Raw genomic sequence first — 16,616 nt, forward strand, 5'->3', positions numbered from 1 at the left:
ATTATGCACTAATGCTCTTGATGTATTTTCTAAGAACTTAATATAGTAATGAATATCCGCATTTTAGATCCAAAAAAAATAGGCAAGATGGATCTAACGACGAAGCCCAAAGCAAAGAAGATCCTCCATTGAATTGCCTACGATGGATGATTGATGGGCTACAAAAATTTAAGAAAATTATCCATAAAGTCATAAATATTTTGCACTCTTGTCAATTCAGTTTTAAATTTGTTAATTTTATCAATTAAATCCTAAACATTTTCATGTTTTGTCAATTGAGTGCATTAATCCAATTTTGCCCAGAAATCACTGACACAAACGATGATCATCCTACGTGATATGGCCGTACTAACGGAACATTTTTAATAATATTTTAATATGTTTTTGAATTTTTCATTAATTTTTTTTCCTTTTTCCTTTTTTTCTCTTTTCATTCTTCTTGTTTTTTCTTTTCTTTTTCTTTCTCATTTTTTCTTCTTCTTTCTTTTTGTCTTTTCCTCTCCATTGACCACCACTAGACCTCCTTGATTTCCAGCAGAGGCCATCAACCTAAGGGAGGCCGCCCTCCTTGACCCCTAGCAAGGGTCGCAATTACCTGGGTAGGCAGGGCTTGAGGCCACGCTTGAGGCTAGCCAACCATCAACAAGGCCCGACGAAGGGAGAAAAAAAAAAGAAAACAATGAAAAGATAAGAAAAGAAAAATATATATTACTAAAAGTTATTTACATTAGCATCAGTCATCTCACGTAGGACGGCCGACACCCAATTTCTAGTCAAATTTGGTCAGATTGACCAATTTAGCAAAACATGAAATTTTTTAGAATTTAATTGGGAAAATTAAAAATTTAAGACTAAATTGACAAAAGTACAATAAGTTTAGGATTTTTAAACAACTCACCTTCCTTTTTTCACTTCGGCAAATGGAGACTCGCTTGTGCATTGGAATGCCTAGGGATACCAAGAAGGTTAAAATAGAGGATCTCAAGGTCAAAGCGTGTGTGGGTCTATGTTACCTGGGTTGTTCCCCGTGGCCAAGCCTGGGACTAGCGCTCCAGCCTAGGTCTCCGAAACCCAAACTTGGGACTCCGGTTGCACCCGAGACTTCTTCTCAATCATCTATTTCATAATTTTCCGTAACAAATATCAGCAAATGACTTTCCTATTGTTTAGCAAATATAGACCAACGTGCCTTAAAAATAAGTTCCTTTGGAAAAATTTCAAGTAAAGTTCATTTTTTGTGAAACCAACGGAGTTTGAAATTTGAACAAATTCTCTTGATTGAATTTGGAAGTGAAGGTAATAAATTTGTTGTTCCCCTGTGAACCGATGAGCATTGTTTGCACGAAGAATGAAGGATCTAGATGGTACCAACAACATAGTTTAGGCTTTCTCTACTTTCTATTTATTTCGGAGACAAAGAAAGAACATACGAGCAATTGAAAAGTATATATATTTTTCTATGAGCAACCAAAGTCTTATTTCTCCCCTCGATTCGTTCCGTTGCATAGACCTTTTTGCTGTTGTCATGACTTATAAAATGCATACTCTTTGTCTAGAATGAAGGGGAAAACTTAGTGCCGTTTTTTATTACTTACATCTCAAACATCCATTTGGGTTGGAGGTAAATTGAGCCTAATTCTGCTTTTAGATTGCAAGATTAATACATATCTATTGCTTGCTCAGACAGACAACGTCCCTTCATTACTGGCTCTCGTGATGACACGCAGTAAGAAAGGTATCTTTTGCTTTTCTATATTAATGTTCCAAATCTCGATGGTGCCAACAACAATATATTTTTTTGTCTTTGGTTTCTATTCATTTTTGCGTAAACAAAACGAGCACTTGGAAAATATTAGGCGATAATGTGAGGCTATTGTGCCATCCAAACGCTTGTGATTGTCTGGTACTAGCAATTTCCACAAGACAAGGGCCAATTCCACCTCTATTGTCCCTCTCAATAAGTTTGAACAGTCTCCGTCTCTCCAAAACATTACATCATGGAAATTACATCCCTCATCAGTGACCAAAGGAAATTTTCTCAGATCGCATTCAGAGTGAAAACAGCGACAATATCACAAATAAACAGGTCCAACCCAGAGCAATTGTTGGGCGAATGAGAGAAACCAAATGAGCATCCAAAGTCGTAAACATCGACCTCCAATTCATACCATTTCATTGACTTGTTTGCTGCTGTCACAACTTATAAACAGGATACATTTGCTTAGAATGGAGGGAATAACCTCAAACCTCCTTATTAGCCACACAAGCCCCTCATCTTATCTTCCCATGGAGAGACTTTTTGTGAAAGAGACCATCACATGTTGCTGTATGACACCCTCTGGTTTGGAAATTTTTGGACCAACTGTCGGTTGACCCAAAGTCCTCCATGCAAATATAAACCTATATGTCAATTTGGACACGAAGCATTTCCTTGTGTTCCCGGTAGCTAATCCTGTACAACACTGCGCAAAGTCATCCTTATGCACCTAAAGATTCATATGCATTGCCCATATTCTGAGTGTTCCGTCACCAGCAAAGTCATTGATTTTTTGCATCGTATCGTGCGATACGACATGCTCTTTTACCCCTCCGCACCAAGCGCCATGCTTCCCCAGTAGTGTTGCTCTGAACACAGTCGGGAAAACAGCTTAACCTGCCCAATAATTGTGATCATACATCTAACTAGAATCTCTATACACGTGAAGAGTGATGTTTTAAAGTTCATCAGGTCTTCTATTTTTTATACATCGGTTAGAGATTCATTACCAAATATACCTGAGAATAAGAAATTTGCTAGGATTCGATTACAAAAATACATAAATCTATTACTTCTTGCAGAGCGATTAGAGGTGCGTTACCAAAATAAGCATAAAAATTAGAGAGTTACCATGATAAGAGATTTTATAAAGTGAACATAAAAATAATTGCTACACAAAAACTCACACTTGAGAATGCCATGTGGTATATGGCTTTTTTGTATTTATCTTCTTCTTTTATATATTAGTAGTTACTTAGTCTTTTATATATTATTAGTTACTTAGTCAGAAAAATAGTTCAAACTAGCAATTGAAAAGTAGATGTATTTTTCTATGAGCAACCAAAGTCTTCATTTCTCCTCTTAATTCGTCTCATTGCATAGACTTGTTTGCTGAATGCGTACTCTTTTGTCTAGAACGAAGAGGAAAACTTAGTGCCATTTTTTATTACTTACATCTCAAACATCCATTTGGGTTGAAGGTAAATTGAGCCTAATTATGCTTTTAGATTGCAAGATTAATACGTATCTGCCATACTCTCACATCCAGATCTTAGCTTGCTCTGTCAGATAACGTCCCTCCGTTACCGGCTCTTGCGATGACACAATTCTTTGGCTTTTCTGTATTTATGTTCCAGATCTCGATGGTGCCAACAACAGTATATTTTTTGTCTTTGGTTTTTATTTATTTTTGCATAAACAAAATGAGCATTAGGAAAATATTAGGCGACAATGTGAGGCTGTTGTACCATCCAAATGCCTGTGATCGTCTGATACTAGCAATTTCCACAAAATAAGGGCCAATTCCACTTCTACAGTCCCTCAATAAGTGAAGACTGTTCAAAACTTTGAACAATCTTAGTCTCTACAAAGCATTACATCATGGAAATTACATTCCTCATCAGTATCCAGAGGAAATGTTCTCTGATCATGCATTCAAAGTGAAAAAGCACCAATATCACAAACAAACAGGTCCAACCCAGAACAATTGTTGGGTGAATGAGAGAGGCCAAATGAGCATTCAAAGTCTTCAATTTCAGCCCCCTAATTTTTACCATTTCATTGATTTGTTTGCTGCTGTCACAACTTATGAATGAGATACATTTGCTTAGAATGTAGTGAATAGCCTCAAACCTTCTTATTAACCACACAAGCCCTTCATCTTATCTTCCACGGAGAGACTTTTTGTGAAAGGGACCATCACATGTTGCTGTATGACACCCTCTTGTTTTGAAATTTTTGGACTAACTGTTGGTTGACCCAAAGTCTTCCATGCAAATACAAACCTATTTGCCAATTTGGGCATGTAGTTTTTCCTTGTGTTCCCCAGTAGCTAATCCTATGCAGCACTGCACAAAGTCATCCTCATGCACCTAAAGATTCATATTCATCACCCATATTTTGCATGTTTTATTATTGGCAAAGTCATTGGTTTTCTTGCATCATACCGTGCGATGCGGCATGCTCGCTTACCCCTCCGCACCAAGCGCCCTACTTCCCCGGTAGCATCGCTCTGAGCACAGTCAGAAAAGCATATTAGAGATTAAAACAGAATTTAACCTACCTAATATCTTTGATCATACATCTAGCTGGAATCTCTATAAACATAAAGAGTTATGTTTTAAAGTTTATCAGGTCTTTTATTTTTTATTCATTGGTTAGAGATTTATTATCAAATATCCATCAGAATAATAGATTTGATAGGATTTGATATTAAAAATGCATAAATCTATTACTTCTTGCAGAGCAATTAGAGATGTATTGCCAGAATAAGCATAAAAATTAGAAAGTTGCCAGTATAAGAGATTTTATAAAGTGAACATAAAAATAATTGCTACACAAAACTCACACTTGTGAGTGCCATGTGGCATATGGCTTTTGTGTATTGATCTTCTTCTTTTGTAAATATTAATAGGTACTTAGCTGGAAAAAAAGAACAGTGACTTCTAATTTGATGATGGAACATTATTTAGAGAGGAATTATTAAGATAAATGTTTTGCTTATTTTTTTGCTAAATTTGTTTTACATCTTGATGGTGCCAACAGTGTAGTTTATCTCCAATTGCCATTCGTTTCGGCAATAGACATAGAACAAGCGGTAAGAAAATATTAGGCGACAAGCTCATAGATAATCGCCTTTATTCTACCCCTATTCTCACTCTCAATAAGTAAAACTGTTCATAACTCTCAATAGGCATAATTTCTACTAAGGCACTACATAAAGTAAGTCACATTCCTCATCAGTGACCACAGGAAGATCATAAATTCAACGTTGAAACAGCACTAACTTCACAAATAGAAAGGTCCAACGCAAAGAGATCGATAAGTGAATGAGAGGGGCCCAAATGAGAAAGCAAAGTCTTCAATTTCGACCCTTGATTTGTTCCGGTTCATAGACTTGTTTGCTATTGTTACAACTTACGAATGGATATTTTTGGTCTAGAATGAAGGGAATAACCTCAAACCATTTCTTAACCATACATGCTCTTTTCCTTATCTTCCCACAAAGAAGGATTTTTTGTGAAGTGGACCATCATGTTGTTGTTATATGACCACTTGGCTATGCAATTTTAGGACCAACAGAGTTAATGACAGATCTATTGGCTGAATTTCCCGTCAATCAATCAATTGTCAATTTGAGCCGAAAGTTTTTCCTTATGTTCTCTGGTAGCTAAAGATTCGTATGTATTCCACATATTTTTGCGTGTTACATCACCCGCAAAGTCATCGACTTGAGGCGTTGTAGCGTGAGATGACGCATGTTCATAACCCTTGGCACCAAGCACTGCCTATAAAATTTGCTTCGCTCTCTCATACTCTCTGCTCATCGCAAACCAAGTTGTCTCTTTGGAACAAAATGGCTCCCTCGTCGTGCTTCTACATGTCCATACACTTTCTTTTCTTGTGCTTGTGGTCACATTCCATTGGTGCTCACAATCTCTCTCGTTCTGTGAAACCTCTGTGCCTCGAGGACGAAATGTCTGCCCTGCTGCAATTTAAAGAGAGATACAAAATCGCCGATGTTTTCGATGATCATCTCACTCGTCCCAAGACCCTGTCCTGGAAAAATAGTCAGGATTGCTGCTCTTGGGATGGGATTGAGTGCGACGAGAATACGGGCCATGTAATTGCTCTCAACCTAGGAAGTAGTTTTCTCTATGGCTCTATCAACAATAACAGTACCCTTTCCAGCTTGCTCATCTTAAAAAGCTCAATCTCAGTGACAATGACTTCAACTACTCTGAAATACCATCCCGAGTTGGAGATCTATCGAGATTGACTCATCTCGACCTCTCTGCTTCCGTTTTTTCCGGGCGAATCCCATTAGAAATCTTCAAGCTTACAAGGTTGGTGTATCTTAACCTATGTTGCAATGATGATACATGTGCAGGTTTGTTGGAAATGAAAGCGTCAGGCCTAAGAAGCCTAATTCAAAATCTAACCAGCTTGGAAGAACTTTTTCTAGGGACCATCAACATGTCATCCAAAGTGCCCAACACCCTGGCAAATCTGTCTTCCCTGAGAAGGTTGGGCATGTATGGATGCCACTTGCACGGTGTATTTCCGTCTGCCATTTTTCATTTACCGAAGCTACGATATCTTGGGGTGGGTCACAACAAAGCTCTCACGGGCCGATTGCCGGACTTTAACTCAAGCAGTCCTCTTGAAGAGCTGCGACTGCATGACACAAGCTTTTCTGGAGAACTATCCTCTTCAATTGGAATACTTCCTTCCTTGAGCTATCTCAACGCAATTGATTGCAAATTCTCGGGATCCATCCCGGCTTCATTTGCTAATCTTAGCAACCTCAAATACCTAGGTGTTAGTACAAACCCACTCACTGCTCAGTCCATTTCCTCTTTGTCTTGGGTTTGGAAGATTAAAAAGCTCACCACTTTGGACCTCTTACAGAACAATTTATATGGCGAGATCCCACCTTCAATCAGAAACTTGTCCCGACTTGTTGAATTACGCCTTGATAGAAACCAATTAAGCGGAACCATCCCATCTCAGCTCATGAACCTCACTCAACTGACCTTGCTTAATCTTAAACAGAATAAATTCTATGGCGAGATACCTTCTTCAATCTATCAACTTCTAAATCTCCAAGTCCTCATCCTTGCCAAAAACGACTTCAGCGGAACTATTGAACTTGACAACTTTCTCATGCTCAAACAATTGAATGTGCTCCAACTATCATCTAACAGGCTATCATGTCGCACAAGTAGCGTGAATGTTATTCTTCCTCAGCGTCAGGTCCTAGGACTAGCATCATGCAATTTGAGCAAGTTTCCGGCATTCTTACAAAAGCAAGAGTCTATGAATTGGTTGGACCTATCGGATAACAACATTAGTGGAGAAGTGCCCTTTTGGGTGTGGAATGGCACTTTTAAACACATGCAGTACCTGAATCTCTCTCATAACTTCTTAACTGGTCTTGATCGATATCACCCGATCAATCCTTCAATTATGTACACGATAGACCTATCTTATAACATGTTGAAAGGACCACCCCCTGAAGCACCGCCGTCAATATTGTCCTATATAGTATCCAACAATAGGCTGACGGGAGTATTGCCACCACGGGTCTGCAATTTGAGTTCAGCAATCACACTAGATTTGTCTTCTAACAATTTGATTGGTGCACTTCCAGTTTGTTTGGGCAATATCAGCGAATCTCTCATCATATTAAACCTAAAAGGCAACAATTTCCATGGGAGCATTCCCGAGGTATTGGTGAGGGGGACACAATTGACGATGATCGACTTGAGTGACAACCAATTGCAAGGCAGGTTACTGAGGTCCCTGGCCAATTGCAAAATGCTCAAATTCATCAACTTTGCAAATAATTTTATCATGGACACCTTCCCGTCATGGTTGGGATCTCTACCGACTCTTCATGTCCTTATTTTGCGATCCAATAGATTCCACGGATTCATAGAGAGGCCTAAATCTAGTTCCACATTCCTTGAGCTATGGATACTTGACCTCTCTATAAATTTATTTCTCGGTAAGTTGCCTATGGAATTCTTTCAGTCTTGGAATGTTATGAAATCCAAGACGGGAAACTTTACGTACATGCAGTTAAACCTAGAGCCGAGATGCTTCCTTGCGTTCACCTACTATGGCTATTGGGATTTCTCCATGACAGTGATATACAAAGGGCTTGAACGGTATTACCCAAAGATCTTAGAAGTCTTCACGATCATCGACCTCTCCAGCAATTTGTTCAAAGGAGATATCCCTGGTGTCATAGGTGATCTCAAGGGACTACAAGGACTAAACCTATCCAACAATTTCTTCACTGGTCACATCCCACCATTGTTGGGGAATCTCACGGCACTCGAATCGTTGGACCTTTCTTGGAACAAACTCTCAGGACAGATTCCCCAGAAGCTGACAGAACTCGGGTTCCTTTCTTTCCTAAACATGTCTTACAACAATCTGTCCGGGTCTGTGCCGAGAGGGCGACAATTCGACTTGTTTTCAAATGATTCTTTTGAAGGGAACTTGGGATTATGTGGAGAATTCATACAAAGGAAATGTCGAGATTTAGGGGATACGTCAAGACAACCTTCAACCCACCAAGAAGAAGACTTGGCATCACCAATTAAACTCAATTGGAGAATTGTTCTACTGGGATATGGGAGTGGCTTAGTGATTGGAGTGATTATCGGAAATGCATTCATCTCCTGGAAACATGTTTGGTTTGAAGGAAATGCCAGGTCAAGGCAACGGCCTAGCAAGAGGCAGCCTAGGAAGGATAGGAACTCATGGTCAGGCAAGTTTTTAAACTTCTGCAGGTATTAAAACTTAACTAAATAACAAGCTAGGTATTTCCTTCTTTTTTTTTTAAATGTATTTGTTTCTTCATAGTATCTTTACTGTTATTTATGTAAACCTTTGCTTGCTTCTTTTAATCTCTCACCACATCTGCTTACTACCTCTAAGGTGAACTCACGCTTTTTCTTCTTCTTTTTTCTTTTCCTTGTAATAAATCTAAAAGTACTTCTATCTAACAATGAAATCAAAATTACCGTATGATTCTTCTTTATCCAAGGTCACATCACAAGCTGAAATCCATTTGCAGAATCTAGTAAAACCATCTATAGCAAGGGTACAATGTCCTCATAACTTTACGCAAACCTAGGCTCTCAGCAGCGCTTCAATCAATTGCATTTATTTTTCCGTCACCACACAAATTGTACAGACACCGAGGTATTGACATTGGGAAAAAAAAAAGGTCCGCATTTGGAGGCTGATTGGACAAGTACTGTAACAAATTATTCTCTCGGATCTTCTTTCATGTGTGTACGGTAGGAAATAGAACTCTCCCTTATAGAGCAGAATATTATGCAGAGAACCAACGTGGCCCAGTTGAAATTACTGAACAAGTACTATGTCTGCTTGCTAATCATGTACCCCGAAATTTACACAGTGAATTCATTTAATTTTTCTGTACAACCTTTTCTTTTTCCCGTGAAAGTATCGTTTGATGTGGTGGCTTCTCTACAGTTAATTCAATCACTTGGAATGGTCCTAAAGATAGTGATCAGCTGATTATGGCTCGAAGTTAATGTCGACTGAATTCTTGCCAATAAGATCATGGGTGATGCGAAAAAGGAAATCTGATTTCCTGTAGTCTTCGTTTCCGTATTGAAGTTGAAGTATACGTTGACATCGGAAAAGGGCTCGTAGTATTAATGCATAAAATTATTCTGTTGTGGAGTTTCATCTATGGTGGATCGTAGGTGCTTTAAAATGTGCAGAACTTGCGAGAGACACACAGCATTGAGAGCGTTCTAACAAGAGAACTGAGAGTATGAGAAAACTCATTCCTTGTGATTGATTCTTTTAAGTTCGGGTGTTATCTAAGATTTTGAAACACTTGTTGATGTTATTACTTATATAGCGATAAGTTATTATTGTGTAATAAAACCTCCATGTATGACTTTATTCTCATTTCAGTAATAACTATTCTCATGTACAACTTAAATTCATAAAGGTATTTGAGAACATAATAGAATTTAACCTGCCATGGATCTTTGATCATTCATCTAATTAGAATCTGTATATACATCAATAATAATATTTAAATGTTTATTGCCAAAATCTGCATAAATCTATAGTTTTTGGCACATCAATTAGTTTACCAAAATATGCATAAGAATTAGAGACTTTCTAATATCAGAGATATTCTAAAGTCCATAAAAACTAAATTTCTAGACAAGACTCACACATGAGAAGGGGGAAATTGTTAAAAAAAAAAAAAAAGTCCTAGATATATTATACGGTGGTAAATTCAATCATAAACCTTTTTAATTCTACCAATTTAGTCTAAAATTATTTTGATAATTTATCAATTTAGCCATAACAATTTTGATTGTGCCAATTTAGTCCTAAAAATTTTCACGAATTACCAATTTAGTCATAAATCGTTGACTATTTGTCAATGTAGTCCTTTCGGTCAATTATCCATATAATAGATTTACGGCTAAATTAGCAAAACTTCAAAACAAAACTTCAAAAGCTTTAGGATTAAACTGACAAATCGTCAAAATATTTCAGACTAAATTGGCACTGTACAATAAGTTTAGGACCTTTTTGATAATTATTCTAGTGAGAATGCCACGGCATTCAATCTCATGGGAACTTTACCCACTTACATGTGTGTGTTCGCTACCTTTTTTAAGTTTTGATGGTTACATAACAGAAAAAGAAAATAGAGTTTTAGTTTTCGATTCTCGATGATGAAATTCATTTAGAGAGGCATTTCTACGATATACGTTTTTGTTTGTTTACTTCATCTTATGTCTCGATGGAACCAACAACAATCTAGTTTTTGTGTAGGCCTTTTAATCGTTTCGGCAACATACATAGAACAAGCAACAAGAAAATAATAGGCAACCAAGCTAGGCAACTGACAATGCAAACGCCTTATTGCCTATACGCAATCTCCTTTGCTCTCCCTCCATCCTCACTCTCATTAAGTAAGATCGTTTAAAAAACTTTGAACAGTCTTAATTTCTCCGATCCCATTACATAACGTAAATTACATTCCTCATCAGTGACCCAAGGAGATGTCCACAGATCATGAATTCAAAGTCAAAACAGCTCTCACTTCACAATCCACCCAAGAGCAATCGTTGGGCAAACGAGACGGGCGCCATTTGAGCTACCAAAGTCTTTAATTTTCGGCCCTCGGATTGCACCACTTCATAGACTCTCGCTGCTTTCTCCACTGTTGACCCAAGTCTTCCATGCAAATGCAGATCTATTGGCAGCTGAGCTCTTATTATGTTCCCCGGTAGCTGCACATTCCAGCACTGCACATAGTCATGCTCACGCGCCTAAAGATTCATAGGTACTGCACATCATCTGGGTGTTTCCATCACCCGAAAGGTCATTGATTCAATGCAGGGTAGCATGAGACGAGGCATGTTCGTATCCCGATGCACCGGGCACCGCCTATAATATGTGCGTCACTCGCTCATGCTCTGCTCACCACATAGACAATCGCAAACAATTTGCTATGTTTTTACTTAAATACGCAATGTGAATAGAACGATCACGCCGAAAGCAGAGTGGATCCACCATTGAATTGCCTGGATGATCGATGCGCTACAAAAATTCACTCCGGCAGGCTACAGACATAATATTCTAACAAGTTGAAATTATCTTCAACGGGTCTACTCAAGCTTAATTTATATCGACACAAAGATAAGACTGATTGAACAAGAAGAAATGTATGACTAGCTCATTGGAAAAATGTATCCCAAAATTTCCAAGAGGAATTGGTGAGAAGAATGGTTACTTTGTTCCTTCAATCCCGTTAAAAACATTTAAAACATCTCCAGTTTTGTTCCTTTGATCATGGCAAGGCAAGCTCGGTTGCACCTTAGCCTGACATTTTAGGATTTGTCTTTGAGTACTTACTTGGTTTTTTGGTTCGATTTGTACTGAGCTCACGTATGAAACCCCAAATTAGATGATCATGAGATTTTTTAGAGGCTCAACTCATGTCCGTCGGGACGAATCAGGTCATTATAGATAGTATCAAAGCCGGCAAATAGGCAAGAATCGTGGGAATTTGTCCTATCTCCTTGGTGTGGTTTTGAGCTCCATGGCTGGATCGCCACTGACGTCCTCGTCGTTACTATGACAGGTTAAACTCTTAAGTAAATTCAAGTATTGTAGCCTGAAGATTTCATGTTTTTCCCTTCGGCAAATGGGGACCTTGGTTGCTGTATTTTAACGCGTGAAGACGCCAAAAAAAGGTTGAAACAGAGGACCTCAAGAAGGTTGAGGCATGCGTGGGTCGATGTTCTCAGGATTGTCCCTCGAGCCCGGGCCTGGAACTCACGCCCGAGCCCCAGTCTCCGGCACCCGAACTTGACACCCGGTTTGTACTTCAGACTTATTCTCAAATGTGTGCTTCATAATTTTTTCTTAACAAATATCAGAAAATGACTTCGGTATTATTTGCATAATATAGCCAAACATGCCTTGAAAATAACATCCCTCGGAAAAGAAATTCCAACAAAGTTCATTTTTCACAAAATACATAGAGCCTAAGGCTCCCTTTATTTTACGGAAAATGTGACATTTTCAAAAGTCATTTTCCAAGAAATTAATAATAATTTCCGATACTTGATTGAAACCTATAAATGAACTAGAAAACATTTTCTTCCATTTGGTATAAAAACTGGATTTGATTTTCTTGGAGAAACTTATCAAACCATTTGAAATTTTAACTATACTTTTTCTTTTTCTTTTTCTTTTTTTTTGCTTTCTTCCTCTACCGGTCACCGACCACCGCAACGACCGACAACTTGCCATAGGTGAGGGATGAGCTTGCTCAAAGTTGATGAGGGTCAAGCTCGCTGGATTCCAGCAAGTTGAGTTGAGCCAAGCCAGCATCAAGCAAGGCTCCACCTTGCCAAATCTGGCGAGCTCGAGTTGTGCTATTCTTGGGCCAGCTCATCCCTCATCCGTGGCTGCTCGTTGGCCATCATCGTGGTCAACTGAAGAAGAAGGAAAATGATAAATAATAATAATAATAATAATAATAATAATAATAATAATAATAATAATAATAATAATAATAATAATAATAATAATAATAATAATAATAATAATAATTTTGAATTAAAAAAGATGAAGAAGAAAAAGATGAGTGAAAATGAGTGGACTAGGCGAAAGAAAGATGGGGAAATAGGAAACCATTTTACCCATTTTTGAAGGTGTTTTTTCCACTAACAAAAAATGTTTTTCTTGACTAGTTTATTTTCTATGAACTAAATATCGGACTTGGAAAAAAATTTCCTAAAAGTTGTTTTTCATGAAACAAACAGAACCTAAGATTTAGGCAAGCCCCTTTGATTGAATTATGAAGTGAATGTAATGAATTTGTTGTTCCCAAACTATGTATTTTGTAGTAGATATAGCGCTAAAACTGTGAACAAAAGTTTGAGTGATGTAGAACAATATGCAAATGCTTTTCTGGAAACAATGGAACGTCATAAGAGCGGGCGGTCCCACAAATCAAAGAGGATTGCGTGATCTTCAAGATTGCAAAGGGGGTTACAATATTTGATTCACGTGTTTCCCTTTATTTATTATTAGATTTAAGATATTCTGGTTTATCAATATCGTTTTTCTTTAATTTGTTATTAGATTTTAAATTTCCTAGTTTATCAATATCTTTTCAATTTTGTTACTAGATTTAAGTTATTTTGTTATTTTCTAGATGGCGGCCTTCTTATAAATAGACGCCAAAGATATTGTAATCAGCACTTTATTATTCAAAAATAAACACCATCCTTTGGAATTCTTTCCAAGCATCGCTTTCTCTGCGTCATTTGGCATCAGTATTGGTGCCATGGAAAGTTTTTCCTTGATGAGAGCAAAGCTGGCTTCTGCTTCGTCACCCCAATGAAATTTTCCTTTCTTCAAGCACTCGGTAATCGGAGCCATAATAGAACTGAAATTTCGAATAAAGCGTCAGTAGAATGTCACAAGCCCGTGAAAGCTACGCGCCTCCCCAACGGTTTGGGGAGTCGGCCAGTCGCGAATGGCAGCTACCTTTTCTGCATCAACTTGAAGGCCTTCTGCTCCGACAATATATCCCAAGAAGCGGAGTCAATCAGTGATGAAGCTACACTTCTTCAAATTAACGTACAATTGGTTTGTCTGCAAGGCCGATAAGACGTCCCTTAGATGCTCCATATGCTGTTGGTCATCGGGACTATATATGAGAATGTCATCAAAGTAGACCACCACAAATTTGCCAATAAAAGGTTTAAGAACTTGAGTCATCAAACGCATGAAGGTGCTAGGCGCGTTCGTGAGGCCAAACGGCATGACTAGCCATTCGTATAAACCTTCACTTGTTTTAAAGGCTGTTTTCCATTCATCACCAGGGCGGATGCGTACTTGGCGGTACCCGCTACGTAGATCAATCTTTGTAAAGACCTTTGATCCCGCAAGCCGGTCGAGCATGTCATCCAAGCGAGGGATTGGGAATCGGTACTTGACAGTAATCCGATTAATTGCCCAGCTATCAACGCACATACGCATGCTTCCGTCTTTCTTCGGAGTGAGGAGTGCGGGTACTGCACAAGGGCTCATGCTTTCGCGTAAGAAGCCTTTTTGAAGCAGTTCTCCCACTTGGTCTTGCAAAATCTGGTTCTCCTTCGGATTCATCCGGTAGTGCGGCAAATTAGGGAGGCTCGCTCCTGGAAGAAAGTCAATCTCATGTTGGATATCCCTCAAGGGTGGTAATCCAACAGGTAGATCCTCCGGAATAACATCGCTGAATGCCCTCAATAAGGGCTGAAGAGCCGCCGGAATTGGAATAATGGCTTCTTGATTGCCTTTCTCCACAATCATATACATGCCCTCACGTTTACGAACGTTTAGCATAATCCCTGCACTTTGCTTCTTTGGGGCCTGGGGAGTGTTACTCATCGGCTTCAAAATAATTTTCGTCTTTTTCCACACAAAAGAATATGTGTTCTCACGAGCCCTATGAGTGATATCAACATCGTATTGCCATGGTTGTCCCAATAGGACATGACATGCATCCATCTCCACTACATCACAAATTATGGTGTCCTTATAGGACTTTCCAATTGAAATAGGTAAATGACATACCTGCGTCACCTTGAGTTCGGCCCATTTACGAATCCACCCGATTGTATAAGGGGAGGGATGTAACTCTGTCTTTAGTTGTAGATGATCCACCAAAGCCTTGGACACTATGTTCTCACAACTTCCACTATCGATGATGACATTGCAAACTTTGCTGTTGACGGTACAACGGGCATGAAAAAGACTATTCCGCTGTGTGTCTTCTCTTCGCGGAGCGAGCAATAGTCTCCTAACAACGCAATTGACATGCTCACCCTCCTCATCCTCCACTTCTTCCTCTTCAATCCAGTCATCTTCGTATATGTCATCGTCGTGCTCGACAACATTGGCCATCTTCCTCCGTGGACAATCACTCGAACGATGTCCCAATTCGTTACACTTGTAGCATTTGATTGGTGGTGGCTTAGCGTATGGGTTCTGGGCATTCTGATTGGCGTTACAGTTGTTTGCAATGACTGGTTCCTTACGCACCCCAATACTACTTCCCGGAGTTCGGTTCATAGTGTTGGTTTGCTGGTTGGAGGATTCTGAAACATCTAGTTGCCTCCCCTTTCCATATGATTCTCGAGCGGAATAATTGTTAGCCCGATTAATGGGGCTAGTTCTCTCTAATTGCATCTCAACCTTTCGGGCCATCTCTTGAGCATCCTCAACAGAGAACAAATGATGTAGTGAAACACGATCTTGAATATTAAGTCGCAAACCATTAATGTACCTGGCGGTCTGTTGTGCCTCCGACTCAGCCAGGTTGTTATGGGCGGAAAGTCGGAGAAACTCCTCCGTGTAAACTTGGACTGATCGGCTTAGTTGCTTACAATTCTGAAATTGTTGAAATAATAATTGCTCATAATCGGTTGGGAGGAACCGAACCTTCAACATTTCCTTCATCCGATTCCATGTTCGGATGGGAGCTTTTCCTTGTCGACGTCGGGCCGGGCTGCGTTTGCTCCCACCACGCCGAGGCACCGCCCTTCAATTTGTATGCCACCAATTTTACTTGGCGATCCTCTTCAATCTCCATGGCATCGAAGAATTTCTCAACTTCCCAAAGCCAATCCAAAAAGTCTTCAATATTCAAATTGCCATTAAAGGTCGGAAGGTCAACCTTAAGTTGATATTACTCGGGTCTCGTCGATATCCCCGGTTCCGGTGGCCTCCACGAACAGGCCGATCCAGAACTTCTTCTCCTTCGAGTCCTCGACATAGGCTTGTCGCCTCTGTCGGGGATATGCCTCACGTTCCATAGCTGCTTCCGGGTCGCGAGCTGCCTGAGCATGTTCAACCGGAAGAACACCAGGTATGGGGTTGGTAGACAAACGCTGGATGGCGACAAGTAATTCTTGAAACCTCCGTTCGTTTTGCTTCACAAATTGGTTGAACTCATCCCATGTAATAGGCTCGTTTCTACGGCCTTCAGCTACGGGGAGATTGACATTAACGTTATTAGCCATCGTCACAGAAGAAACCTGCTCTGATACCAAATGACGCACAGAAAGCGATGCTTGGAAAGAATTCCAAAGGATGGTGTTTTTTTTTTAATAATAAAGTGCTGATTACAATATCTTTGGCGTCTATTTATAAGAAGGCCGCCATCTAGAAAATAACAAAATAACTTAAATCTAGTAACAAAATTGAAAAGATATTGATAAACTAGGAAATTTAAAATCTAATAACAAATTAAAGAAACGATATTGATAAACCAGAATAT

At 39.2% G+C, this 16,616-nt stretch overlaps 2 protein-coding genes across 2 annotated transcripts; one reads left to right on the plus strand and one right to left on the minus strand.

Annotated features, from left to right (window-relative positions):
* The first annotated feature begins 5,612 nt into the window (after positions 1-5,612).
* On the plus strand, positions 5,613-8,566 carry LOC120289681 (receptor-like protein 50). Its single transcript, XM_039304997.1, has 2 exons — positions 5,613-5,934; positions 6,147-8,566. The coding sequence occupies exons 1-2, from the start codon at positions 5,613-5,615 to the stop codon at positions 8,564-8,566; spliced, it is 2,742 nt and encodes a 913-aa protein (XP_039160931.1).
* Positions 8,567-13,897: 5,331 nt separating this feature from the next.
* Positions 13,898-16,359, minus strand: LOC120289682. The gene is made up of 2 exons (XM_039304998.1): positions 16,030-16,359; positions 13,898-15,727 (listed from the first exon to the last, which is right to left on the minus strand). The coding sequence occupies exons 1-2, from the start codon at positions 16,357-16,359 to the stop codon at positions 13,898-13,900; spliced, it is 2,160 nt and encodes a 719-aa protein (XP_039160932.1).
* Between the last annotated feature and the right edge of the window lie 257 nt (positions 16,360-16,616).

The sequence above is a fragment of the Eucalyptus grandis genome, chromosome 11 (genome assembly GCF_016545825.1).
Source record: "Eucalyptus grandis isolate ANBG69807.140 chromosome 11, ASM1654582v1, whole genome shotgun sequence".
Classification (NCBI taxonomy): Eukaryota; Viridiplantae; Streptophyta; class Magnoliopsida; order Myrtales; family Myrtaceae; genus Eucalyptus; species Eucalyptus grandis.

Coding starts and splice junctions, on each gene's coding strand:
- LOC120289682 (XM_039304998.1), bottom strand. CDS start 16,359: ATGGCTAATAACGTTAATGTCAATCTCCCCGTAGCTGAAGGCCGTAGA. Junction 15,728..16,029: donor GGGATATCGACGAGACCCGA/GTAATATCAACT, acceptor CAACAATTTCAG/AATTGTAAGCAACTAAGCCG.
- LOC120289681 (XM_039304997.1), top strand. CDS start 5,613: ATGGCTCCCTCGTCGTGCTTCTACATGTCCATACACTTTCTTTTCTTG. Junction 5,935..6,146: donor TGGCTCTATCAACAATAACA/GTACCCTTTCCA, acceptor ATACATGTGCAG/GTTTGTTGGAAATGAAAGCG.